This window comes from Cololabis saira, chromosome 1 (assembly GCF_033807715.1).
Source record: "Cololabis saira isolate AMF1-May2022 chromosome 1, fColSai1.1, whole genome shotgun sequence".
Classification (NCBI taxonomy): Eukaryota; Metazoa; Chordata; class Actinopteri; order Beloniformes; family Belonidae; genus Cololabis; species Cololabis saira.
The window spans coordinates 20,498,939-20,526,916 of record NC_084587.1 but is presented as its reverse complement, the minus strand read 5'-3'; the positions used below and the strand labels follow the sequence as shown (position 1 = coordinate 20,526,916).

At 40.4% G+C, this 27,978-nt stretch overlaps 1 protein-coding gene across 1 annotated transcript; it reads left to right on the top strand.

Moving 5' to 3' along the window:
• The first annotated feature begins 474 nt into the window (after positions 1 to 474).
• On the top strand, positions 475 to 27,691 carry papss1 (3'-phosphoadenosine 5'-phosphosulfate synthase 1). Its single transcript, XM_061717515.1, has 12 exons — positions 475 to 726; positions 3,811 to 3,925; positions 4,014 to 4,249; positions 5,646 to 5,784; positions 13,538 to 13,656; positions 13,959 to 14,072; positions 14,260 to 14,371; positions 16,967 to 17,172; positions 20,965 to 21,100; positions 21,321 to 21,589; positions 22,732 to 22,961; positions 26,477 to 27,691. The coding sequence occupies exons 1-12, from the start codon at positions 664 to 666 to the stop codon at positions 26,613 to 26,615; spliced, it is 1,878 nt and encodes a 625-aa protein (XP_061573499.1). The 5' UTR covers positions 475 to 663; the 3' UTR covers positions 26,616 to 27,691.
• Positions 27,692 to 27,978: the final 287 nt, after the last annotated feature.

Genomic DNA, 27,978 nt, shown 5'->3' with positions numbered 1-27,978 from the left:
AGACGTGAATCAGTCATTTGTGTGATGTAGGTTCATTTTGAGATGCATTCATGCCATTAATTAATTAATTGTTTTTTAATCTCTTTTACTGCTAAAAAAATAAACAGTAAAATATACGTTATTTGATTCAACTTGGATTTTTTCTCCGTCGGTTTCAGATCAGTTGAACACTCATCCAGTGACGGTTCTGAACAGCAGGGCGACACAGCACAAACTGACATCAGATCAGTTGAACACTCATCCAGTAACGGTTCTAAACAGCAGGGCGACACAGCACAAACTGACATCAGATCAGTTGAACACTCATCCAGTGACGGTTCTAAACAGCGACACAGCACAAACTGACATCAGATCAGTTGAACACTCACCCAGTGACGGTTCTAAACAGCAGGGTGACACAGCACAAACTGACATCAGATCAGTTTGTTTTCCGCACCGACAGCGTCATGACGTCACCGATGACGCGCCACCAGGGAAGTCGTCCCTGTCCGCTCCTCCTCCTCCTCCTCCTCGTCCTCCCATACACGGGGTCCCTCCATTAACTGGACGTATCTGGGCTAAATAATCAACACAACCTGCCCCGGTAAACTAAACAACCCCCCCCCACCCCCCCAAAAAGCGTGTTTTTCCCCCGCCGTGCTCGGTTTCCCGGCTGAACCCGACATGGAGACGCATGACGGCAACTCGCACAAGAAGCAGAAGCTCACCAACGCCGCCGCCAGCTGGGTGAATGTGCTTTCTTTCTAAGTTGAGACTATTCAACAGAAGAGATGTGTTTTATTTCCGTAAAGCAGTGAATAGTTAGCGAACAACCTAGTCCGACCACACGCCTTGTCGTTAAGCTTTAGTTAGCGCTGCTATTCATTACAGCTAGCTGCCCCTGCAGCTAGCTCTTCATACAACCTTAGTTTTCTACACTCAGAGCTCTGTTATGGTTTGATTTAGGGCTGTTCGATTTTGCCCAAAAATAAAATCTCGATTTTTTTCTCTCAAAATCCGATTTTCGATTACGATTACGATTATTTTGTGACAAAAGGCAAAGAAATGATTTCAAATATGCTTTTTTTTTATTGCACATTTGCCCCATTGCGCTTTAAGTGCAAACTTTGCTCTTATTAAACCAAAAATGAATGAATAAAGTGCAAAACTCTGTAAAATAAGTTGAAAAAAAGTTTGAAAAAATATAATAAAATATAAAGTTTTATCTCTGAAAAAAAAATCAGCAAATCAGCACTTGCAAACATACAGTAAGTTATATTTCCAATTAAATAAAACAAGACATTTTCTAATTAAACTAAACTGGGTCTTTGCATGCTAAATAATAATGCACTAAAGAGCCTCTCCGATGGGGCACTTGTCGCAGGTATTGAGAGGTATTTCCATCAATCATTAATATGTGTGCAGACAAGGTAAAAAAAAAAAAAAAAAAGTGAAAAATCGATTTTACGAGTTTCACGTTTTAACATCATTCTAATTACATAATCGCGATTACGATTTAAAATCGATTAATCGAACAGCCCTAGTTTGATTCTTGGTTAAATGCTCCTTAGGCAATAGTGCTTACCGTATTTTCGCGACCATAAGGCGCAACTTTTTTTTTTTTTTTTTTTTTTAAATGTGCCGGGCGCCTTAAGAAACGGTGCGCCGTGTCTATTACCTGAATTACGGTAATGTAAGGCTGGCCATGAGAACGGTAAAGGGAGAAGGGGGCGGGTGAAGCTGAATGAGACCATCCACTGAGCTGTTTAATGCGAAACAGAAGATGAAAACTTTTAAGGATTTGCTTGATGTGTAAAGTGAAATAAAATACAATCAAACTAAGTTTTGCTCCCGCTCTATTTAAATAAGCACACTTATTTGCTTATCTGCAGCGCGCGTGTGTTTTGCATGTCGGAACCGTCCACATTCCCCGGTTAAAGCAGCGGCTGCAGCAGCGCGGTGATGGTCGCTGCTGCAGCCGACTTCCTGGTTCCCAAAGCGGTCCGATCGACCTGGTTCCCGGCCGCTTTAAGAGCAGAGATTTCTGGGGTCTGTCTCAGGTCTGATCAGCTTCACCCTCCGAAATTTGCAGCCAAATCTGTCGGTTACAAACCCGGTACCGGATCCCGACATGCGCGGGTGTGTATTCGCGGCGCGACACACACTTACTGGTTTATGTGGTGCTGGCCGGGCGCAGCTGATGGACAGAAACCTATGGGGATTTTTAAAAGAAAAACTTTGCATAAGACGTTTCCAGTCGGAGTCATTATAAGGACGAATGGAAAGGGGGGGCTGGATGAAGGGATGATGATGATCAGGTGGCTGAGACAGGTCTGGAAATTCGGACTGGAGCTCCTGTCGGATACAAACCCCGGTACCGGCTCCCCGACAGCGCGTGTGTGAGCGGGTCCAGCGCGAGGGAGCGGAGCGGGGAGCGGACCCGGTCCAGCGCGGAGCGGGTCCAGCGCGGAGCGGGACGCGGGACCCGGGACGCGGGACCCGGGACCCGGGACGCGGGACCCGGGACCCGGGACGCGGGACCCGGGACGCGGGACCCGGGACGCGGGACGCGGGACCCGGGACCCGGGACGCGCTGCTCCACCCCGCTGGGGAGAGACGGGCTCTGCGCGGTGGAGGATCCGCACAACGGGGTATGAAAAGTTTATTTACTGTTGTGCAGAAAGTGACTGACACCGAGGAAATTCGGACTGGCGCAGCTGAATTAGTGGAGCTCTTTAATGCAGAAACAGAGGTTTTGCTCCCGCTCTATTTTTTAAATAAGCGCTTGTGTGCTTGTGTGTGCGTTCTGCATGTGTGTGCGTTCTGCAGCGGGTGTGTGTGTTTTCCGGCCGGCGTGTTTTGCGGCACGCGTGTGTGCAGCTCTGCTCTGTAGACTGCGCCTTTTGGGTCGGTGCGCCATATGTATGTTTTAAATCTAAAAATGACACACAAAAATGAGGGTGCGCCTTTCCACACGGTGCGCCGAATGGTCGCGAAAATACGGTACGATTTTCAGCCATCAGGGGTTGATCAGAATCAAGCAACACCCAGGAAAGCCTCGGTTTAACGCCAATAAGGCCATCCAAGCCAATACTATGTCTACTATGTCAGTGTGTTGTTATTATTAACTCAGTATAAGGCTGGTTTAGTATATTGGTTGTTGAGAACAAGACATAGTCATCATAATCATTCAGTCGAAGCATTAGTAAGTTCAATTGAGTTGAAATCTGAATGTGTAACACTGATTTGGCCAATGTGCAGTGTAGATAATGATGCATCAGAAGTTCATTTACAGGACTGTCTCAGAAAATTAGAATATTGTAATTTTCTGTAATGCAATTACAAAAACAAAAATGTCATACATTCTGGATTCATTACAAATCAACTGAAATATTGCAAGCCTTTTATCATTTTAATATTGCTGATCATGGCTTACACTACAGCTTAAGAAAACTCAAATATCCTATCTCAAAAAATTAGAATATTCTGGGAATCTTAATCTTAAACTGTAAACCATAATCAGCAATATTAAAATAATAAAAGGCTTGTAATATTTCAGTTGATTTGTAATGAATCCAGAATGTATGACATTTTAGTTTTTTTACTTGCATTACAGAAAATAAAGAACTTTATCACAATATTCTAATCTTCTCTGAGACAGTCCTGTACATTCATTTATAGATCTACATACATTTACGTCACAAGAACTCATGTTTTAAGGGTGCTTTGGAAGGTTTTGGTGAACCAAGAAGTCTTTATTATTTAGTGTTTTTTTTTTTATTGAATTATTATTGATGGATTGCAAGTCCCACTAAATCTGCATCATTTCAGGGAATGCAACGTGCAACAAATGTAACTTATCAAGCTCATCATGTAAGCCGAAACAAGCGTGGGCAGGTTGTGGGCACAAGAGGAGGATTCAGGGGATGCACTGTCTGGCTGTCAGGTAGGATGTAAGCTGTTATACCCCCAGAAAATGATGTGTCTTTAATTCAGAAGTTTTCTACAATCCTGTGGTTTTTCTTCGTTCGTAGGTTTGTCCGGTGCAGGGAAGACCACAGTGAGCATGGCCCTGGAGGAGTACCTCGTCTGTCACGGTATCCCCTGCTACACCCTGGATGGGGACAACATCCGTCAAGGTCTGAACAAAAACCTGGGTTTCAGTCCAGAGGACCGTGAAGAGAACATTAGACGTATTGCTGAGGTCGCCAGGCTTTTTGCTGACGCAGGACTGGTCTGCATCGCCAGTTTTATTTCTCCCTATAGCAGGGTGAGTAAAAAAAAAAGATGCATCAGAGATTGAAAGAGAGAAATGGATTGTGTGTGTCTCTCATTCAATATATTAAAAAAAATGAACTCCAGCCTGGCTATTTTTAGTCTGCTTTGGACTATCTATAAAGAAAACGAATGTGATCATAATGTATAGTGCGGTACAATTCAACTATTGTCTCTGAAAACTATAAAGATATTGAATTTTGCTGGTTCTTTTATCTCAGACAAGGTATTTTAGGTTGTTCTTTACCGGACATGTTTCTGTGAAATCAGGTAAAGAACAAATTAAAATACCTTGTCTGAGATAAAAGAACCAGCAAAGTTTAATTGTAGCCCAAAGACAAAATGAACTTTATTGAATCATAAAGATATTTTTTTGATAATGGCATTATTGATCATTTCTATCTGTCGTTTCTTTTTGTTGTCATCAGGGAAAAAAGATAAACAAACAAAAAAAAACAACAACAAAGATTTAGAAGTCTACTGTCTTAACTTACTGCTTAGCCAATATTATGATTCAATTCAATTTTATTTACCGTATTTTCACGACCATACGGCGCACCGTGTGAAAAGGCGCACCCTCAGTTTTGTGTGTCATTTTTGGTTTTAAAACACACATACGGCGCACCGACCCAAAAGGCGCCGTCTACAGAGACGGAGCTGCACACACGAGCGCTGCAAAACACACACACACAAGAGTGCTTATTTAAAAATATAGTGGAAGCAAAACTTAGTTTGATATTTTATTTCACTTTTCACATCAATCAAACCCTTCAAAGGTTCCTCTTCTGTTTCCGCATTAAAGAATTAAAAAAAAACACCGGGTCGCCGCACATAAACCTGTCTCAGCCACCAGCCCTTTTCATTTCACTCTGGCTGGAAAAGTCTGTTTAGGCAACGCTTTTCTTTTAAAAATCACCATAGCCGGCAGTTTCTGTCCATCAGCGTGGCAGGCAAGCACAAGAGTAAATAAACTTTTCATACCCCGTTGTGCTGCGGATCCCGACCGCGGCGGTCCCGGGTCCCGCGTCCCGGCTCCCGCTCCGCCCCCCCCGCGCTGGACTGGGTCCCGCGTCCCGGTCCGCCCCCCCCAGCTGGTTTTGTGGCGGACCGGTGGTTTATTTACTCTTGTGCTTGCCTGCCACGCGCATGTCGGTACCGGGTTGTATCCGTCAGGAGCTCCGCTCCGCTAATTCAACTGCGCCAGTCCGAATTTTCAGACCTGTCTCAGCCATCATCAGCGTGGCAGGCAAGCACCACATAAATGAGAATGCGTGTGTTTCGCGTCTAATACAACAGATGTTGTCTCTAGACGCTTTCCGGAGATCCAGAACATGAACATAAACATAAACATAAATGATGTGTAATGATGATGTCAAATGATTTTGTGGCAGGATCGCCTAAATGCCAGGAAGATCCACGAGGCGGCAGGTCTACCGTTTTTTGAGGTGTTTGTGGACGCCCCGCTGGATGTATGTGAACAGAGGGATGTGAAGGGGCTCTACAAGAGAGCCAGAGCAGGGGAGATAAGGGGTAAAGTATGATTCAGTTCTGTTTTGTACATGATTTAAAGAAAGGCCTGAATCCCATGTTGTTTTACATTGCAGTTTAAACTCTAAACTTCAGGTAAATGATAGTAAAATCGTCTGCCCCTTTGATTTTTACACTTGGGTCACGATAAACCCTGTTGTCTAGGACGGGGGTCATTTTAAAAGACTGTTGAATAAGTAAGATCCAGAGCATGTGAGTGTAAATAACTGAATGAAGACAAAGAAAGGAGCATTTGAAGAAGTAATGTATTGAATATGCATGGTATAAATACAGACTTAAACACAATGACCGTTAATCCAATCAAAGCATCATGCAGGTCATGCCCAAATCAAAAACATAATGCAAAAGAAAATCCTAACAGTCTGAAAACCCTTCTCACTAAAACAAAATACATCATGACATTAATCCTCTTACTGTCTCTAGGCATAAATCACCTATGTGTGGAAAAAAACCAAACAGTGCCCCAGTCAGTAAATGAAAGCTTCCAGCTTCCAGGATGGGTTTCTTGTTCAGTGTTTGCTCGATCTGTTTCAGCTTCACTGCCATCTGTTTGTCAAGTGTTTTTATAGCAAAACCTATTTGTGTTTGACCAACGTGACTTGAACCAGTGCCCTTCTAGCACTCAGAATGGTCCAATGGGGAAAGTGGCCGTGCAGCATTCTCCCATTTTTACAGGAAATCTTTTTTGGCTTTGGAATGAAACGCTTTCACACTCTACACCTCATTGCCCTTGTTTGCAGTGGACGTGTTGCCCATGATGGCAGGCTGAAGATTGACTCCCGGGGTTCTGAATTAGTTTTCCGAAACTTGAGTAATGAGTAATGCTACACTGCAATGCAATTGTTTGACTTAATCAAAGTGACAGTTACCTGCAAGCTAACAGCTATCAGTATTGACCAGGGATGCACCGATTGACTGACCAGGGACAGGAATTGGCTGATTTTCAGCTTGACTAGCCTGACTGGTGACTGGCAGGTCATCCTCACTTTTTTTATCGATTACATTCTGGTCCGTTTTACGCATGCACCATATAATGTATGCAGCACATTAAATGTGAAAGCGTTGGGTATACATGGAGCGCGAGAAACACGGTTACATGGAAATCTTTACTGACCATAAACCTTAATATTGTTGGACAGATGATTCTCAAAGTCACGCCACAGGTTTTCTGCCTCTTTTCTTTTTGTAATGCAGGGCGCCATGTTGTAAATGATATAAATAAATGCATGACTTTGAAGTACTGTTAGAGCCTTATTGAATGTGAAATCTGGCAATGGAGACCAAAACTTTTTTTTAATTAATCAGTATTTAAATATGTGTACAGTTTTGCATTTTAATATGGAATTCAATAGAGGAGACTTTATATAAAACAAAAACATTTTAGAACTTCACCTGATGTGGCATAAAATGATAATATACAATAGTTAACATTCAAAGTGAATTAAAAACACACTTTCGTGTTATGAAAGAATTTTGAACGATACCAATTCTTGTCTTTTGAAAAACTTTGAATAAAAGTTTTGATCCACTTCAGTTTTCAATGACTATATATCGCTAAAAGCACACCGGTGGATGTGCTTCAGAGAAGGTTCAGTTACACTGAGGAGCTACAGTTTCCTCCAGTTATTCATTGCAAGCAAGTTATAGTCAAAGTTTATAGTCTACGTTTTTCTATAATAATAAAAAAGTCGTACATAGTAGCAAATAACTATATAACTACTCTTTCATTACAAAAAGAAGCTAAATAATAAAGACCATCAAGCAAAACGTGTATTAAATTGAGTATTAAAGAAATGGGATAGATAAAAGATAGAAATGTACTTTATTGATCCTATGACTTGGAAATTATTGTGCAGCAGCAGCACAACATACAGAAGCAAAAAAAAAAAGCAACAGTTCAACATAAAACCTAGATATATAAGTAGAAAAGTAATATCTAAAAATGTCTATATATATTTACATCCTATACATACATAATAGTAAGTGTTCAGCAGAAATGATAAATGATAAGAAATGTGCAAGGACGTCAGTGATGGCATGTGGCAGTAAACATTTCCTGTATCCGTCTGTTCGACAGCAGAGCTGTTATAGTCTGTAAGAGAAGGAACTCCTCTGTCTGTCCAGGGTGGGGTGGAGGGGGTGGTCAGGTTGTCCATGATGGAGGAAAGTTTCTTCCCTGTCCTCCTCTTCACCCCAGTCTCAAAAGTCTCTAGCCTGAGACCAATCACAGATCCAGCCCTCCTGGTGATCTTGTCCAGTCTGTGGGTGTCTGGCTCTGATACTGTTGACCCATCAAACTGTCGCAAAAAAGATGATGCTGGAGACAACAGACTGATCAAAGATCTCCAACATCTTATTCCATACTAAAGGATCTGAGCTTCCTCAGGAAGTACAGTCTGCTTATTCCGTTCCTGTACACAGACTCAGTGTTAGATTTCCAGTCCAGTTTGTTGTCAATCATGACACCCAGGTACCTGTAGTCCTCCATCACCTCAACCTCCTCCCCCTTAATCTTGCTGACATTCAACCTCAGGTGGTTCAGTTCAGTCTAATCCACAAATCTGTCTATCAGTACTGTGTACTCCCTCTCCTCCTCACCACCTATACACCTTACAACAGCCGAGTGAGAACTTCTGTAGGTGGCATGACTCGGTGTTGTACTGGAAGTCAGTGGTGTATAAGGTGAAGAGAAAAGGAGAAAGCACAGTCCCCTGTGGAGCTCCTGTATCACTAACCACCACACCAGACAGAACCCTGCCCAGACGGAAAAACTGTGGCCTGCCAGTCAGGTAGTCACTCAGTAACAGAAAGTCCAATTGTTGCCTTAATCTGATCAACATCGAATTTTTAAAAGCCGTGTATACACCTTATGTATACGACCTGTAGTCGAACCAAAATGAAGCTCTTGAGATCGAGCTTTTAGTGCCAGATAATGCGCTCTCAATTCCAGTTATTTCGGTATGTATATGACCCACGCTTAGCTGATCTACTGACTGCCCAAGACTCCCCCTTCCAGAAGTGACGAGCCGCGGGAGCGGGAATAGCAGTCATGTTAGCGTCCATATTTTTGCATGGTGTTGTCCTCCTTCGCGGTTGTTTACTAATTATACCAGAAGAACGCCAACGCGAAAGTGCGTGTGGTGCCACCTAGCATTGCGGAGTCAAACACACCTCACTCAATAATCGATTGTCTGTCTTCTCGCGCATGTATACTTGGATTTCTCGGAATCTCCAGTTTAATCCTTTGATAGATTGTTGCCAATAGCTTGATTTTGATGAAAAATTGGCTATTTGAATCAGCCAAGAAAATTGCAATCGGCACATCTCTAGTGTTGACGGATAAATATATTTTCTCCCATATTTGTCAGTTTTAAGTTTAGGAAACTCTAGTCAAGCAAGTGTGTAGCTAACAGTGACGCTTTAGTTTCAGCTTTAGCTTAGTATTTATGTTACAAAATAGCTTGTTGGGTTGCAACATAAGATTGAGACTGAAACCACAAATTGGGATGGTTTTGTTTTTAGAAACTAACATTAAAAGTCTTGAAGGAAAATGAAGAAAACAGTGCCAACAACCACATGACAAAGCAGCAACTACAATGGTGTTTTTGCACATCGTTGTGATGTGCTAATTAAAAATAAAGACAAGATAGAATTCACTCAAAATTAAATCTTTTAATGAATTTGCTCTGTTGTTGCATTGGCCAGCGCCGTATTGTTTACCTGGTGCTGGACTCTATTTTGCATGTGCAACTCTCAGCAGTGATAAGAAGGGAGGGAGGTACCCCACTGTTTTTTTTCCCCCCACAATAGTTGACAATTTGTTGGCAACTATTTTTATTATTGATTTTTGTTGACTAATCGTTGCACCATAATATTAAATCCGTCCAAGTGTGGTGTTCCTCTTTTGAGTGTCAGCAATGCATCTCCGGTCAGCTGTGTTTTGACCAGTACCATCCAGAACTTAGACACCCCTGGGTTTTTTAGAAAGCTATAAGATCAATTCCGACTTGTGCCAATGGAGTTTCCACTAAGATGTAAGGTTCAGGGTAGATTGTGGAAATTATGTTATTTGAAGTGTGTCACTCCTCCACAGTTTTCACTGGAGTGTCAGGGCAGATCTAAATCTCTTAGATGCTGATTGTTAAACCAGGAAGTTTGCTTTAGCTTAATTAACTTGCACATGTTATGCACTTGTACAAATATTTCAGCTTGTGCCTTACAGCACAACTGCAACGATGAAACACCTGGATATTAAAGTTTTATTGGCTAGATCTACCGTAATCTTTTCATATCCTCATCAGAGCTCACCGTCTGGTAAAAACACGACACACATCGCTTACGCTCGGTTACTATTACGCCTCTCTGTGGGCTTTTGGTATTTTCAGTTTTGTTTCTTTAAATATAACTAATTTGAAACATTCAGAGATGAACATTTCATTGCACTAAATTACTGCTTTGCTGTCATTACTATTGCCTTACTTGCCTTAAATGCAAGTCCCTGTAGTTTTGAGGAAGTGTGTTTTAACTATTTCTTTAGTGTTATTTCTATTTAAACTTAAGAAAATGAACTGTGTTTTATTTATTTATTTGGCATATTTTTCTGTTGCTTTGATTTCATTGCTTACCGCAGCTTTCGTTGATACTGGGACTCATTCGACCACTCTGCAGCATGCAGTGTTGCCTTCTTGGTTTACTGAAGACATTAATTTGAATGCCACATTTACAACAGTAATATTTGTACAAGGTCAATAAGATGATATTTCTGAAAAAACTGCAAATAAAAAACCAAACAAACAAACTAAGCCATCTGACTTCCTGTATATCCTGAAATACCATTTTTTCCCATCTGTAGTTTATATTCTTTTTTCTTATTTTTCTCATGGCAGAAGAATATTCTTACTTTAAAAATGCCAGGATTCACTTGACTTACATTTGAAAAGATTAGCTTGTGGAGCATTAGATATAATTGTTCCTAATTCCAAATGACTACTTTATGATCCAAGGATTTTGTCCCTGCAGCTCTACTAAAAACATGTGTTTTCATTTACATAAAATGAATGTCAAATCACAACTGTGTGATTCATGGCACTGTGTCTAAGTGTACCTCTCCAGACTAAAAGGGAGCCTCGTATAGCATATCACAAGATGGCTCATATTTCAGCCCCTTTAGTGCACCTCCGTCAGCAGTGAATGTAGAAATACAGTACAGGGATACTGTTGTGCAACAACATTGATGATGGAAGTGTAATTTTAGTATAAGTAATTGTAAAGTCTCAAAGAATAATTGCCAGTGGTGCATCATATTTCTCTTCTCTATCAAGAGAGCAACAGCAGTGTTGACCTTCATATTGCTTCTTTGTTTTAATCACTTCCTCTCTTCAACTCTTGATTTTTTTCCTTTTTTTTTTTTAATTTTAATTAGAGTGGCTTCTGTTGGTGTTGAGGCAGCCCATTTTCATAGCACTTGTAGCTTATTAATCTTGCAACCTGACTTTCACTAGTCCATCTGGGGCAGTATTTTCAGCATGATCGATATGTGGACAGGCATGTGCTAACATTGACTCCAGGTGGTGCTACAGGTTCCTGGTTCGACTCCCGGCCCCGGTCGGAGTCTTTCTGTGTGGAGTTGGTTCTCCCCTGTGCTTGGGTGGGTTCCCTCCGGCTACAACGGCTTCCTCCCACAGTCCAAAAACATGTATACTAGGTTAATTGATGTTTGTTAATTGATCGTAAGAGGGAGTGAGAGTGTGCATGGTTGTCCGTCAGGGGTGGGCAAAAATATCGATATGGCAATATATCGCAATACTGTGCCGGCTGACTCGATATTCAAAATTTAAATACTTTTTTATTTATTTATTTACTTATTTATTTTTTACAAATACTAAATCGTGTTTCAGACGGGTTGTAAATCCACGACTTTATTGTATACATGGACTTAAATAATATTGTTAATGTTAATTTCATGTTATGTAAATAATATGGAAAACATATGCAAATATGTTGTAACTAAAGCTTGTATAGTTACAATAAAACGGCATTGTCCGGTTTGTCCCATGAATTATCATTATAATCTGATGTACGCGCAACTCTGATTTTAAGATGCATAATGCCTTTTACAGTTATCAGCGAACTATGTATAACATCGCAATATATCGCAAAATTTGGATATTGTAATATCGTATTGTATCATGACTCAATTATCGTGATGTGTATCGTATCGTGAGGTCCTTGGCAACACCCACCCCCTATTGTCTGTCTATCTATGTGGCCCTGCGATAGACTACCAACCTGTCCAGGGTGAACCCCTGCCTCTTGTCTGTAATGAGCTGGGATAGACTCCAGCAGACCCCCGTGACCCTGCAAAGGATAAAACGGGTATAGAAAATGGATGAGTGGAAGGACTGACTAGCTAAGGTGGTACAACATGAGCTTGAAAGAACTCTGTCGGCCTGTTTGTTCAGCAGAATAATATTGTAGATTTACATAAATCTAAAAGTATGTGTGATTAACTCGGACCTAAAGAATTTTATTGCAGAAAAATCCGATTTATGTATATAACTATTAATCAAAATTTTTATTTTGTGTTTTGTAAAACGTATAGGTTAACATAAGCAGTTTATTTTACTACATGGTTTTAGGGATTCTTAAGTCAGAGGAAGTATGCCACAATAGCCAAATCTTGTGGCTTGTGACTTTACTCAAATTAGGCCTACATCATGTAATAACCTTACATTTTGGCTGTTAAAATATATTTTATTTTTTCAAAGGACAGTCCATTGAGATTCATTAGCAATTAACATATCAAGAATTTGTTGAGGTACCTGAATAAACTGCTCTCTTGTCTCACACTCTGGGTCTCTAGTTAACAGAAATGATTTTTTTTACTTTCTCCCATATTACATTCATTATGACTGCTCCCTTCTTTATTAAAGTTGTCATTGCAATTATCCTCCTCCCAAACTCAATTTATTAAAATTTGTCTCTCACTATAAGAATAAATGCAGGTATAACACACTATATGTCATAATGTTAATGTACAACTTAACTGAGACTCCTTTCTCTTAATTTGAGGACCAAAAATGTCCTGCACACCATTAAAATAAAAGTAATATCCTCTTCTTTGTTCAGAGGTTTAAAAGTAGACTGAACATTAGACGCACATCCTAGGTCACCTCTGTTCAGACTCATTACTCCAGTACTTCAAAACCAACCTGTTGTACATTTTGTCTTTTAATATTATTTGTTCTTTTGTATTGCACCAATCACCACAACAAATACCTTGTGTGTGTTAAACTACTTGGCAATAAACTTCTTTCTGATTCTGATTACAATGCTTCACATCACCTCTAGTGGGACAAAGGGGTACTACAAGATTTCACAGCCTGTCCTGCTCATCCAGACACTATTTTCAGCAACTTTTTCATCAATAAACTGGATCTGTGTATCCGACATGGCATCAGAACCTTTTTTCTTTTTAAATGGTATCTATATTGGTTATTTCTTGAATATTTTAAAGTCTATTTCCTGCATATTGCATGTTTTTGATAATGGAAAGGCATAAAATTGGTTTACAAGTGTTGCTGTGGATCACTAATATTATCAGATTGCATTCATTTTAGACTTGTAAATTTGTACACTAATTGAAATGAAGCTTTCCTGAAAATGTTGAGAGATAAATATTTGATTTACAGGAGAAAAGCTGACCTGTACATGAAATATTCTTTGTTTTTATCAGGTTTTACTGGCATCGACGCTGAGTATGAGAAGCCAGAAGCTCCAGAGCTGGTGCTGAAGACCGACTCCTGCAACGTGAACGAGTGCATACAGCAGCTTATTGACCTGCTTCAGGAACGGGTGAGGAACAGAAATATTTTTAGTTATTTAGTGTAATCAGTTAGGTCTTTTTAACCTCACTTTTACACATATATCTGTTGCATGATATAGTGTAATTTCTGTATTGGCCACTGTGGGGCAGGAAAGCATCATAGTTGATTCGATGTTGATGCTGGTGAATGTTCACTCCTTTTAACACCTCGTATTCCTGTAGTGACTCGTAAACTTTTACGAAAACCTCAAGAAACCTATACAAACATGTTTCATATTGATTTTATTTTCCTTTTTGACAGTAATGATGACTTGAATGTTACATTGTGCAGGACATAGTTCCCGTTGATGCTTCATATGAAGTAAAGGAGCTGTACGTTCAGGAGAATAAATTGGACCTGGCTAAGGCTGATGCAGAGACTCTTCCTGCTGTGCAGATTGGGAAGGTGATTTTCAGTTGTAATTTGAATCAATCATCTAACTAATAGTAATCCTAAAATGTAATATCTGTATGTGATGCATTAGAGCACTTATTAGTCATCAATGTACTATTACCTAAATCTATATTGAGTTTTAAGCTGCATGTATGATGGGTTGTTTCTTCCAATTGTAACCCGACTGTACAATCTTCAGGTGGACATGCAGTGGGTGCAGGTGCTGGCTGAAGGCTGGGCCACTCCCCTGAACGGCTTCATGAGAGAGAGAGAGTTTCTGCAGTGTCTTCATTTTGACTGTCTGCTGGATGGTAAGCCGATCACTGAGCGGGGGGCAGGTTTTGCAAATGGTGGAGCTTGTTTCTTCAAATTATAGCTTGTTTTCTGTTTCATGTTTTGGTCAAGGTCAAATTTGTTCATATAGCACTTTTGAAAATAATGAAGTTGACCGAAGTGCTTTACTGTCAAATATATGCAATATGCAAACTCTGACCAGTGCAAATAGTTTTGTCTAAATATAAAGAGTCACCATGTATTCCAAAAATTACTTACTCTGCCTTTAAAACTTTGATCAAACCACAACACTAGAAGTGCCCAAGTGTTTTGAACAATACTGTATTTCACTGCATTAATTTTGATTTAACCAGCCATAAGACTGTATGCAGAAGCAGTGTGCGGGAAAGCTATGGACATCCCATGCTGCAGTATTTTTGTAAAAACACTAACGGTAATAATTTAAATGAATCATTTTCGGTAAAACTGATGTCACTAAAAACAGAAAAAAAACATCTGCTCATAATCAGGTGTGTTTGATTAGCAACACCTGGCTGCTACTTATGCGCTTAATTCCTGTAAAAGCAGCAAGGGTGTTTATCAAAGTACCTCGTGGTGCATTATGTCATGTGATGGCGTTCTTCTTATTTTTCCATTCAACTTGTTTGAAGACAATTTGAGGACCAGATGATATAAAAAAAATTAAATCCTTATACTTCATACCTTTTAGAAATTTAAAAAGAATGCTCTTTTTAAATGAATAAATATTTATATACTTTTTCTTTTGATATAAGAAGTCATGATTCAGATTTCCTGTTAGCTCTAAGGGTGAAGGTCGCAGAGGAAGAAGGTTTCTATTGATCGACACTGCATACCATCGTTTATCAATTTCACTTCCTTCCGTGGATATGACAGAGAGCGGCTTGATTACACAAAGTATAATGCATGCTATAAATGGCTCGGAAGCATACAACTGTAAATTTGCTGGACAAGAAGTCAGCAAAGAGAAACAGAAATCCAAATTAAACTTTGCGTCTCTCATATTTTGACATTTTGCAGTCCAGCGCGTACATTTTATTGCAACCAGCTGTGAGTTCCTCAATGTGACAGCGTGGACCAGAGAGGGATCTGTGAAGAAAAAGGGGAAAGCAGAAAATGGTGTCCTTTTCTGTCTCCACATTGTTTGATTTAATGCCATGTGAAGTGTCTGAAGGACTCAACATTTTCAAGAACCTGGACTGAAAATGAATAAGCCAGATAAATGCTGACACTACATAGATCAGACTTTGACAAGAAAGTCAGTTGGATTTGTTGCCTTTGGCCCAGTCCCTTTCTCCTAACCCTACCAATAACCCTTGAAAAAGAAGGCTTATAAAAAGAAAGAAAAAAAAAAAAAGAAGAAGGCTGAGTATCTATAGTCATAGTTTACCAAAAAAAATGGATGAAGCATTAAGTCACGTGATCCATTGATTTCTGAATAGTGGTTTTGAAGCCGCTTCTTTGTACTGGGCGCAGTCACGTTGCTCGGGAAGCCGAAGGGAACATACGTCATACATCATATGTCAATCAAGGTTAGCTTGGGCTATTGGCTCCTTTTAAACGGATCCCCGCCGAAATATCTCCAGAGCTGCATCAGACGCTTACAGCAAAATATACCGTGTAACATGTGTCAGAAACCATGACACTGGATTAAAACAAGCAGCCGGTTGCTTCACTAAGTTTGGTAGCATGACAGATGAAGGACTGATAGTGGTTAGCCATTGGCTTAGCCAACTGTCAATCAATCATATTAGAAATGAATATATTGCTTCTTCTAAATTCTCTTGGCGTGGTACAAAATAAAATAATTGTTATATGGCATTTTTAATCTAGCTACTTCCAATTAAAATGTATTGCCATGTTTATATAATGTCAGTTCTAAGAAAATAAAACAAACAAACATGGCGGTGATTATTTGTGCATTTGAAATATTTCATAGTTGTTAGGGCTGGGCGATATGGACCAAAAGTCATATCTCGATATTTTCTAGCTGAATGGCGATACTCGATATATCGATATTTTTTCTGTGCCATAAATGGGGTTTCCCCCAAAGCATTATAGCATAGCATCTCTGTTAGCATCTCTGTTAGCTTCATTTTTTTCTGAGGCAAACCCTTAAAAAAAACTGTTTTAATACAATGCCTCGTGCCAAATGTCACACAAGTACCTTTTATTAACAGAGGTCTGCACAATATCAAAATGTATAAAACAAATGAAATAAAAATAAACTGCCTGCATATATAGAATAAAAATGCTTCTTGAATAAAATAAAACCAATATCCCTTTCCTGCATAACAATTAAATTAAAATACACTGTGCAATTAATACAATGTAGACAGTAACAGGCAGACTTTTCCACTGAGGTTGAAAGTTGTGCAAATAACAAAACATTTGTGCAAATCTAAAATAAAACATTCAAGTCAATTTGTCACAAAATAAGCTATATCAAAATCATTTTTTTTTATTTTTATTTTTTTTTTTTAAATCGATATAAACGATATTGTCTCATACCATATCGCGTTTGAAAATATATCGATATATATTAAAATCTCTATATATCGCCCAGCCCTAATAGTTGTCCTCTTTTCCATTAGGTGGTGTCATCAATCTTTCGGTGCCTGTGGTGTTGCCAGTGTCCACTGCAGATAAAGAGCGCTTGGATGGTGTTACAGCTGTGGCGCTGGTCTATGAGGGCAAGAGAGTGGCCATCCTTCGTAACCCAGAGTTTTATGAGCACAGAAAAGAAGAGCGCTGTGCTCGTCAGTGGGGCACCACCTGCAAAGACCATCCGTACATCAAGGTGAGTCCCTGAGTAGAAGGATCTCCCGTCCAGAATAAGCTCAATTTCACTCTAAATTTGTACTTGCTATAGATCACAGATGTTTGCGTAATTCTTTCCTTTGATAAATCCACCTACATGGTATGTTTCCCATTCACCTTGGTTGGGAAAATCAGCTCTGGCTTATTTACACTCTTGACCTTTCCAAAGAAAAACACTGTGGAGCATCTTTCATGATTGCTATCAGGCCAGAACCAGACAGGTTGGATTAATTAACAGCGTGGAAAACAAATTACAAAACGATCGTGAAAACATCTTAAAAGGGAGCCAAGTGGTTGTAGATCACATCACGTAGACACCTCAGCTGCTGACAGCCTTCAAATTCTTACTTAAAGCTTGCCAGAACAAACTGCAGACAGATTGAAAGTTATTTGTATCAGAATGGATTCACGTATTAAGTTACATGTCAGCGAAGTGACGTAGATTGATTTTATTTTTAAAACTGTGGGAATAAGGTCCTGAAACTTATCTGATGGTTGCATCCCCCCTCTGCTAATGCTAAGTCATAGGCTAAAGCTGATCCTAAAAGTTGCCTGTCTGGCTAATTTTATATTCTTGTTATTTTAGAGATTACTGCAGTTGGTCAGCCACTTGTAACTGGCAACGGTTCAAACAAAACCAACAGTAATCTACGTGGAATCTAGTGATTTCACTCCCGGGGGGGTCATCCTTGTGGCAGCTGGCTCAATGCTGGCTTACGTCAAAGCCGTTTGCTGCTAATATTTCTGGCTGCATACCAGTCAGCAGCTGTCTCAGTATCTGAGCACAATCGATAGTCATGTTAGATTTTACTTTTACCTTTTCGTTCCACGTTGTTTATGATGAAATCTGGCATCCGTAATGTGTTTCAAGATGTCTTGCACCCCACAAGTTTCATAAATTGATACCATGACCCTCCACTGTCAACACCTAATGCTTCAATAGTTCCTTAACACGCACGCTATGCGCCTTGTTTCCGCAACTGTGTTTCTTTATGTGCTCTAACGTAGCATGTGTGTTTTCAGCCTTCCCTGATTAAGGGCTCAATCATTTAAGTGTGTGTATGTATACACAAGCGAATGTCTAACCCCGCGCACCGGAGCCAGTCTGTCAACACTCCTCTGCAGAGAAATCTACAACGTTTTTATTCCACGTCCTTTCAGCCACAAATGAGCCGTTCCACATAACGTGTAGTTAATCCACTTTTTCCTGTTTACCTGTCAGTCAGACAGAGCCCCCTTCACCGGAAGCCATGGTGCAGCGGCTGTTTATTTGGTCAGGCCCCTTTTCACATGTGAATTTGCGGGGACATTTATAATAGTTAAACAGAGCACATGTGAACATCTAAGCCTCTTCCTTTGGTCTATACACATACGCATTGCATCTTTCATGACTCATGTTAGCCAGGACTGGACGAGATGGAATAATTTGAGTGTGGAAAACAGATCACAACTCGATCTTTAACATTTTTTGAGAGAAATCGAGCCAAGTGGTTTTTGATCTCATCTAGTAGACACCTCCGCTGCAGAAATTATTCTAATTTACGTACAGTTTGCCAGATTAAACTGAACTCGGTCTGTTTTGAAAGTGTGACTATCAAAGATTGTCCACATGATTAATTACCTGCCACTGAAACAAGTGACGTGGATGGATTTTTCCATGTGTAAGTTTGTCACTTTGTATCACATTAAAAGCGTACAGGCCAGTGATTTCAGTAACTCTAGCTGCAGTCTCAGAAGTGCCGCAGGAGGCAGGCGAAAGATATTGCCTGAAACAAAAGTAGCCTGCTCCTGGGTACTTTAGGGACATTGTTTGATGACTCTCATGAGGGGAAATTCTCTCTCAAATGTGGTCATGAGAATATAAGCAGCTTTTATTTTTGTCTTTGCTCTCATTTCTCTGTTAATGAAGTTAACCCGTTCACAGCTGATGCAAAATGGGTGTATGCATTTACCTTTCAGGTCTGAGGTGACGCTGGGATGCATCTACATTTTCAAGAAAAATATTTATTTATTTAGATGATGAAAAGGAATTAACAAACACCAAGCATCAGTGGTCCGTAAAGGAAACCGTCTCCCTGTACCATGGGGCAGCAGCAGAAAAACTACTTTTAATTTTTTTAAATCAGCAGTCGGTGTTTGTGAAAGTTCCTCGAAAATAGTATTCACAACAACTCGAGTTGTGTTTATGGATCCCACTCAAACATTTGAAATAAATACTGTTTGTAGCCGTGTTTGTAAATACCAGTCAATATGGAGTGTCCCAAGTGCCACAGACAGCTGCTCACATGATGGAGCTTTTCTTAGCTGCGTTTTGAAAACAGTGTTTGCATTTGGGATTTATACACACATCTGGGTGTGTAAGTATGGCCCGCTGGAATTTATGGACCCTGATTAAAAAATCCTGGCTATGAATCCTGTTTCATTAATGCAGACGAGCATTTGGAAATGAGGGCATAAAGTTGCATTCTCAGCGGGGGTTTTTTTTTTTTTAATTAAATGAACTTTTTTTTTTGCCACTAGTGGCCTTTATTCAAAATAGGTGGACAGGAAAGTGAGTATAGAGAGAGGGAGGAAGACATGCAGGAAACAGCGTCAGGCCAGGGTTGGACCTGCGCTGCCTGCACTAGGGTGATGACCCTGCTCAACCCACTGAGCTATCCAGCCCCCCCAGTGGTTGTTTTGAACAAAATTTAATTGCGGTCTTTTCATCTTCATCGTTAAAGTTTTGATATCGTCTGCTGGAGTTTATGGATCTCACTGAAAACAGCCGCTATAAATCCTGTTTGCAGCAGAATTCATAGACGCTGGCTAAAATTTGGACAGTTGGCCTCATAGTATGCATTTACAAACCTAAAACAGCCTTCGTAACGGCAGACTGACAGTATTAAAGCAACGGTTTTATGAGAGAACACTGATGTGTGTCCTGTGTGAACACTAGTTCTCTGCAGATGTTTGTTTTTATTTCATTAAAATTAAAAGAGATTTAATGGAAAAGCAAACCAGTTCTTAAAAGGTTCCAATGTAGAACCAGCTGTGAACAGGCCCTAGAACCAGTCCAGCAACAGTATCAGGCCACGTTTACACGTAGCCGGGTATTTACAAAAACGGATATTTCCCCCTCTACGTTTTTAAAAATAGCATAATTTACACAAACCTGCATAGATACGCTGTTAAGGTGCTATGAGCAGCCAAACCTACAGGCGGCAGTGTAACGAGAAGCATAAAGTCATGCTAGCCAATCAGAATCCTGGAAAAAAATGTCAACAAGTGACACGTGTAACTTCCAGTTATTCCAAGATGAACGAGAGTCTTTCGTTTGGAGTGACAGAGAAGTGGAGTTACTTTTAAGTGTGACTTTAGAATATAAAACGGGTAAAATACAAGAAAATATTGACAGTGGCCAAACTAATTGTAAACACAGGTCACACAGCACATGAGCACATGATGCTGGTGACGTTTCTGACGCATAATGTGACGTTCTGAAGACTAAATGTCCGTTTCCCTCTGTTTACAAGCAAACGTGAAAACTGAGTTTTTGAAAATCTCCACCTTGGCTGGAGTTTTCAGAAATGATCGTTTTTGGTGACTTTGAGCTTCGTTTTCGTGTAAACAAACTGCCAAAACGCATGAAAACACCACCGTTTTTGCTCCGTGTAAACGGGGCCTCAGTCTTAAGTTGGTTGAAAATTGGTATTTGAGGGCCATACTGCCTCCTGTCTGGATGTGTGTTTAATCATGACGACGGTCATGATCATCTTGGCTTCTGTTTCAGATGGTGATGGAGAGTGGGGATTGGCTGGTTGGTGGAGACCTGCAGGTTCTGGACAGGATCTGTTGGAATGACGGGCTGGACCATTACCGACTAACACCCAATGAGCTCAAACAGAAGTTTAAAGAAATGAATGCAGGTATGGAAAGGAATGCATTTAAACTGTGATGAAATTCCAGAATATGTCAGAGGAGAACTTTGGTATTCAAGATTTTCTTTTAAGTGATCACAGTGGGAAGAAAAAGCTGTGCTGTGATGTCTTTGACTACGTTGACGTCTTTTTGTTTTCTTTTGAAGTTGTGCGCTGGCGTCTTTAGTTGCTTTTGAACAAATCTCTCTGCCCCTTCCTCCATTTTTAGACGCTGTGTTCGCCTTCCAGCTCCGTAACCCTGTCCACAATGGCCATGCTCTTCTGATGCAGGACACCCACAAACGCCTCATCGAGCGAGGCTACCGCCGGCCTGTTCTGCTGCTCCACCCTCTGGGAGGTTGGACCAAAGACGACGACGTGCCGCTTCCGTGGAGAATGAAGCAACATGCTGCTGTGCTGGAAGAAGGCGTACTAGACCCAGCCTCCACTATTGTTGCCATTTTCCCCTCACCTATGATGTATGCTGGGCCAACTGAGGTAACGCCGACCAGGAAGGTTGTATCTGTAGTTGCACGTTTGAGTTTTCTCACAACAGGCATCATGTTTCCCTCAGAAGTGACAGAACCGACATCTGGCTGCAACAGCATGTGACATTTAAGGAAGTCGACTGTTAGATAATTTGCACATTTCTGAGAGTGAAAAATGACAAGGAAAGGGGATTTACAGTTGTCTTGAGGAGCTCTGTTCAGTGTTTTTATGCCATATGCAGCAAACCTCCATGTGACTGAGTGCAGTTGGGAATCTTGCATTTATTCACTTAGGATAATGGGAAAGCTATGGTCCAAATCATTGAAAACAGATTGTGGGCTGGTAGATGTCAGGCAGTGAATTTAATAAGTTTATAATTCTGAATAGTTTATTAGAGTCCCAGCTTTAACATGATAGCTCTGCCTTTGTTTATCCATTTAAACACAACATACACTGGGATGGCATGCCCCCCAAATAATAAAATGAAATAAAGCTCTCAAACATTCATATTTTACAGAACAATAGCAGCACGATAAAACCATAGGACCAAAGCAATTTGTAATCTTCTAAAACTCACAGACCTGAAAAATAGAAAGGAAATGGGCACAACCTCATTGGTGGTATTATTAGTAATTGCCAAGGATTAATGAGTAGACTTAACAATTACTGGTAATGAGAAACAGAGAAAAGAAGTGCTCAGGAGCTGGCTGCACTTTTGTGGAGGTTGTTTACTTAAGATAAAATCTGAACCAGTTTAATTTTTCATCAGGAGTCATATTTTAAGAGTCTGACTTGTACAAGTTCTATTTTTGCTGTATTTATCCTTTCACCTTCTATGACTTAGAAAACAGAAACACTTTATACTGGAAAAGACTCACTACTGGAATAGGCTCACTCGTTGGTAAAAGAGGTCCAGACTGCTAATTTCTTCACATTGACTTGTATTTTTCTAATAACTGGGTGAAAGAGCAAATTAATCAGAAATAACTGCCAATTATATTAAACCCTAGCAAACATGAGCAGTGTTATCATTTACTGTTTATCTATTAATTCAGGCTCACACAACTGAGTAAATGACTATAAAGTCTTGCACGAAGACCAGTCTGGATGGACGGCGTTATTTCAGTTTTCTCTATGCTCCTTGCTCACAGGTACAGTGGCATTGCAGGGCACGTATGGTGGCTGGGGCCAATTTCTATATCGTTGGCCGAGACCCCGCAGGCATGCCTCACCCTGACACAGGAAAAGACCTGTACGAGCCCACTCATGGAGCCAAGGTCCTCACCATGGCCCCAGGCCTCATCACCCTCGAGATCGTACCCTTCAAGGTTGCTGCTTACAACAAGACCAAAAGAGCAATGGACTTTTATGACCCTAAAAAGTAAGTACTCTTTCTTTTCTTCTTTAAAGCTTGCCCCATTTTGTCTCCTGTGTTCTTTAGTCAATTTATTGTGGTAATAGGATACAGTGAAGGATTACAGTCAGCACTCACTCACATTTAATCTACAAGCGTATTTGTAGATTTAGTCCAGAGTCATACCTCACATTTAGGCCAATTAGGCAAAGCGGCCTAAACAGAAATAATATTCTCAAAATTAATTTCTCATTAGGCTTGTTTTGTTTGCAGAAAGAGACCCATGACATCCATTTTCTTGCTTTCTTCTTTGCTATCTGCAGTGAAATACTGAGCCAAGAATAACAGCAACTGTTTTTCTTTCTTATAGTTAAAAGGTTTTGTGGATTAGTATGACCTTTGATGTTTCTCAAAATTATAGAGACCTGCTGATGATTAAAGTCTGTTTATGGACGCTGCACATGATGACTAACAAAAATCATGCAGTTTCTTTGCTTTTCGTCCAGGTCCGACAGAGCTGCCTCCGTGAGGTTGTGCGAATATAGGTGCATTAAGCCAGATCTGTTAGGACCAATCTGACGATTAGCCGGGTTTTCCATGAATCATATTTGTTGGCAACATCCAAAAACAAGCTCTAGATTTGTGTCATCTAGATCTTCTGTGAAAGCAGTGACACCGCTGCAAGAAGTGGCACATTTTAGGGATCAAGAGGGCAGATCATTACAAAAGGGTTGTATTGTGTAGCATTATCTCTAATTGTCAATATAGTTAATTAAAGAAGATAACAGAAGAACACGCCCATTAATGCAAATGCTTGCGTGCAAAATTTGGTGACTTTTGGGGAACTATCAAATATGGACCAATCAGATGAAGGGGGGGCGCGCTTTTTGGCGTCTAGCGTCGCCATGGTAACGCTTTTGACTGAGAAAAGTAATGCGCGTTGTCGCAGGATGGAGACGCACATTTTGATGTATAACACACCTGGGTGCGCGTTACGGTTCGGGCGAAAAAGCGGCCGAAGAAATGGCATAAATTTCGCCAAAATTACACGATTAATTCAAAACGGCCACCTTCCTGTTCGGTTTCAGCCATGGAGCCAAGAGACTTTTCTTTAAGTTGCGCCATGATACAGGTGTGTACTGATTTTCGTGCATGTACGTCAAACCGTATTGTGGGGCTTGAGGCACAAAGTTTTCTAGGGAGCGCTGTTGAGCCATTTTGCCACGCCCATTAATACAAACCATGAAATATCAAATTTTTCGCCAGGCCTGGCTTGCATGCAAAATTTGGTGACTTTTGGGGCACGTTTAGGGGGGCAAAAAGGCCCTCCTTTCATCGGAAAAATAAAAAGGAAAAAAAAATAAATAAGGAAAATTCCTACAGATACAATAGGGCCTTCGCACTGTAAGTGCTCGGGCCCTAATAATTAATAGTAAATATGTGAAATAATAAGTCTCATGTCTTGATCCACTAACTATACTAGCAGTATACTTGGAATGTTTATTAGAAAAAAATCGGGTGGGGTTGGTGAAAGGGCCTTTCTGTGTGGAGTTTGCATGTTCTCCCCGTGTTCCCTTGGGTAGCTAGTGTGAGCTACTCTCACAAAAACATGCAACAGTCCTGGGCTATACATGCCCCCTCTGGCCAGCCGGGGCGCCAGATGGGGTTGGGAGGATCCGGCCGGAATAACGTGATCCTTCCACGCGCTACGTCCGGCCAGAGAAGCCCCACCCTATCTAGTGAAAAGAAGCAGCCTGCTCACTCCTCAGGTTAAGGAGGAGACATGAGCTCAGGGCAGGGCCCTCCTGGGGCTGGTAGAGGGGAGCAATGGCCAGGACTGACTTAGGTAGGAACACTGGGTGATGAAAATGGGGAAAAAATCGGGGATAAAAAGAAAACAGAAAAAAAATCCCAGCGGCGACACTCAAAGGCTTTTCCTCACTTTCCGCACAAAAATTTTGTGCCTCAAGCCCCACAATAGGGTTTGACGTACATGCACGAAAATCGGTATACACCTGTATCATGGCGCAACTTAAAGAAAAGTCTCTTGGCGCCATGGCCGAAACCGAACAGGAAGTCGGCCATTTTGAACATTTTGAATTAATCGCGTAATTTTGGCGCAATTTATGCCATTCCTTCGGCAGTTAATACGGCCCGAACCGTAACGTGCACCCAGGTGTGTTATACATCAAAATATGCGTCTCGATCCTGCGACGACGCGCATTACTTTTCTCTTTCAAAAGTGTTACCATGGCGACGCTAGACGCCAAAACGCGTGCCCCCCCTTCATCTGATTGGTCCATATTTGATAGTTCCCCAAAAGTCACCAAATGTTGCACGCAAGCCAGGCCTGGTGATAAATTTGATATTTCATGGTTTGCATTAATGGGCGTGGCAAGATGGCTCAACAGCGCCCCCTAGAAAACTTTTCTCTGCCATAACTTTTGAATGGTTTGACATTAAGACTCGTGGGTGGTGTCATCAGACTCTGTATTGAGTCCTTGACCATAATTGGTGCAAATTAGCCCCACCCCTCTTTCTGATTGGTCGATATTTCATAGTCCCTATTTTCTGCCATAACTTTTGAATGGTTTAACATAGGAAGTCGTGGGTGGTGTCATTTCTGATATGCTTATGGGGGGCGGTGGCCGTGAGTGCGAGGGCCCGTTCATCGCTGCTTGCAGCTTTAATTCTTTGTTTGTTATTTGGTTTCATGTATCACTTGTAAAACCGATGCCAAGAAGAAAGTTCCACTGAGGAGCAAAGACTGCGATATTGTCAAAGATTTCAGTCTAGTTTTCCTGCAGATCTATGGCACCCCTGTCCTTGAAGCCTGCCGGCCTCACCGGACTTCACTGGGAATGGATGACAATCTGAATCACAACACGTTTCTCTAAAGTGTGATGCCTCAGACCAGATTAAATTGTTTCCAGTTTAGTGCTGGAATGATTTGCACGGTGATGTTTTAACTTGCACTGAGGAAGCTTGCAAATATGTATTATTTAATAGCCACATGATGTGTATTTTCATGCAATTATTAGAAATTTGAGTCCTTTGATTGAAAGAAATGTACCTTCTCTATGTTTATTTACCTTGATGTACAGTTATTAGGTCAAATTTAGTTAAAGGAGAGTGAAGAGAAGATGCCAGAATGTTTAAAAGATTAAAAAGTAAATAAAAGTTTGAGGAATACAATCAGAACACTTTACCTCCGTGAGTGTTCATGGAAATAATTTGACATAAAAATGCCTTTTTTCAACTAAGTTCTAATGTAACACTTACACACTTTACTGATATTGATACGTTTCTGCTTTTGGACATAAAACATGTCTGATTCTAGCTCAGAAGACCCCGTCTGAACTTTTCTTTTGTTTATAGACGACATATCTGGTGCTATGTGCAGAAACAATAAATAGTCTTCACATTGATCCTCTCTGTAATCACCTCATATTGTCTTAGCTGTTAATACTTTGTGTCAGTTAAAAAAAACAACAACTTCAAAATGATTAATTCTTTGCCTTTTTTTTTCTTCTAAATTGCAGCCATCAAGATTACGATTTTATCTCAGGCACTCGGATGCGCAAGATGGCTCGCGAGGGAGAGAACCCCCCTGACGGCTTCATGGCTCTGAAGGCCTGGGCTGTGTTGAAAGAATACTATAAGTCACTGGAAAAAGCCTAAAGGTGGAGTCACAGATGGGGGGGAAAAGAAAAGAGATGAGGGCACAGTGGTTTCTGCTGATGTCCAGCATCACGATGTTGGGGACCACGCACCTCTATCAAAAACCTCACTCCGGCTTCTTTCTGTGTCACTTTTATGCCAAACTGTCCGTTATGAGACTGGTCCCAGTTGCTTTTAGTCTTTTCACACTTGTGTTTTAGCATTATGTATTTCATTTAACTAAACCTATACTGAAATATTTTAGGAGAAATCAGAATACCTAATACTTTGTATTTATAAAAGTAGATGTTTGTGTTTCTCACTGACTTTAAAACTACATATTCTGATGACTGGGTGGGAAAAAGTATGGTGTAAAAATCTAAAGACCAAGAAGGCTCATGCTCATGATGTGCGTGGCAAGTACTGTTGACCGGTACTTGAATATTCAGGAATGGATGTTGAGTATTTGTGATGTCCAAATTTAAGAAGTTACTGCTCTTACTAGAGTTTACAATGCCCGAACAAACTTTTTTTTTTTTTTGTACCGAATATGTGCAAGTGGTGGTGAAAGTTACCAAATGTTTGGTGTGCACAAGTATTTAAAGTAAAAGTTGAGTGCCTTGGTCTTCAGAGTCAATTCACATCTTGTCTGAATTAGAACACACACTTGTTGTATTGTTACACTGAAATGGGTCAGTAGTAAAAAAACAAACGGTTGAGATGCAATCATAACTTTACATAAACTTAATGATAAAAACTTTCTTTTTTTATTATTACTTGGTCTATTTATTCTGTCCTAACATTGCCACATCTCTCGTTTTAACCATGTTTTGCATGTAATTGTTGTGCTTTAACATCTTTGTATGTTGTTCTTCATCGTTTTTTTTTGTTTTTTTTTCCTCCCTCGGGAATCTAATATTTTCCATGTGTTGTTTGTGTTTTTCAAGTTGGGCTCCATAATCAGATAGTTGGGGGCTACCAAGGGATCAGATTTTTAATCATCCTTGTCCAATAAACCATTTTTAGCTAAAAACAATTTTCCTTTTCCTTTTTCCAAGTCCTTGTTTTTATGTATCAAGACATAATAAAGAATCCTCTGAGCCTTAACGCGCCTTAGAATTTAGTTAATGCCACCACATTCATCGGTCTGCCAAAAAACTCAAGTCATCAAGAGTGTGAAAAACAAGTATGCTCTTACCACTCGCATGTGACCAGGTGCCGCTAAATGCACTTGCTGCAATTGAAGTTTATCACCAAACATAACCACCTCTATAGAGACAGAAGTTTTGGCTGTTTGCTGGTCTGGAGAATGCAGGTGTGTTTTATTATTCACAAGTGGGAAACATTCAAGTAACTTGCTTAACCTTCCCCGGGTGATCCGGGA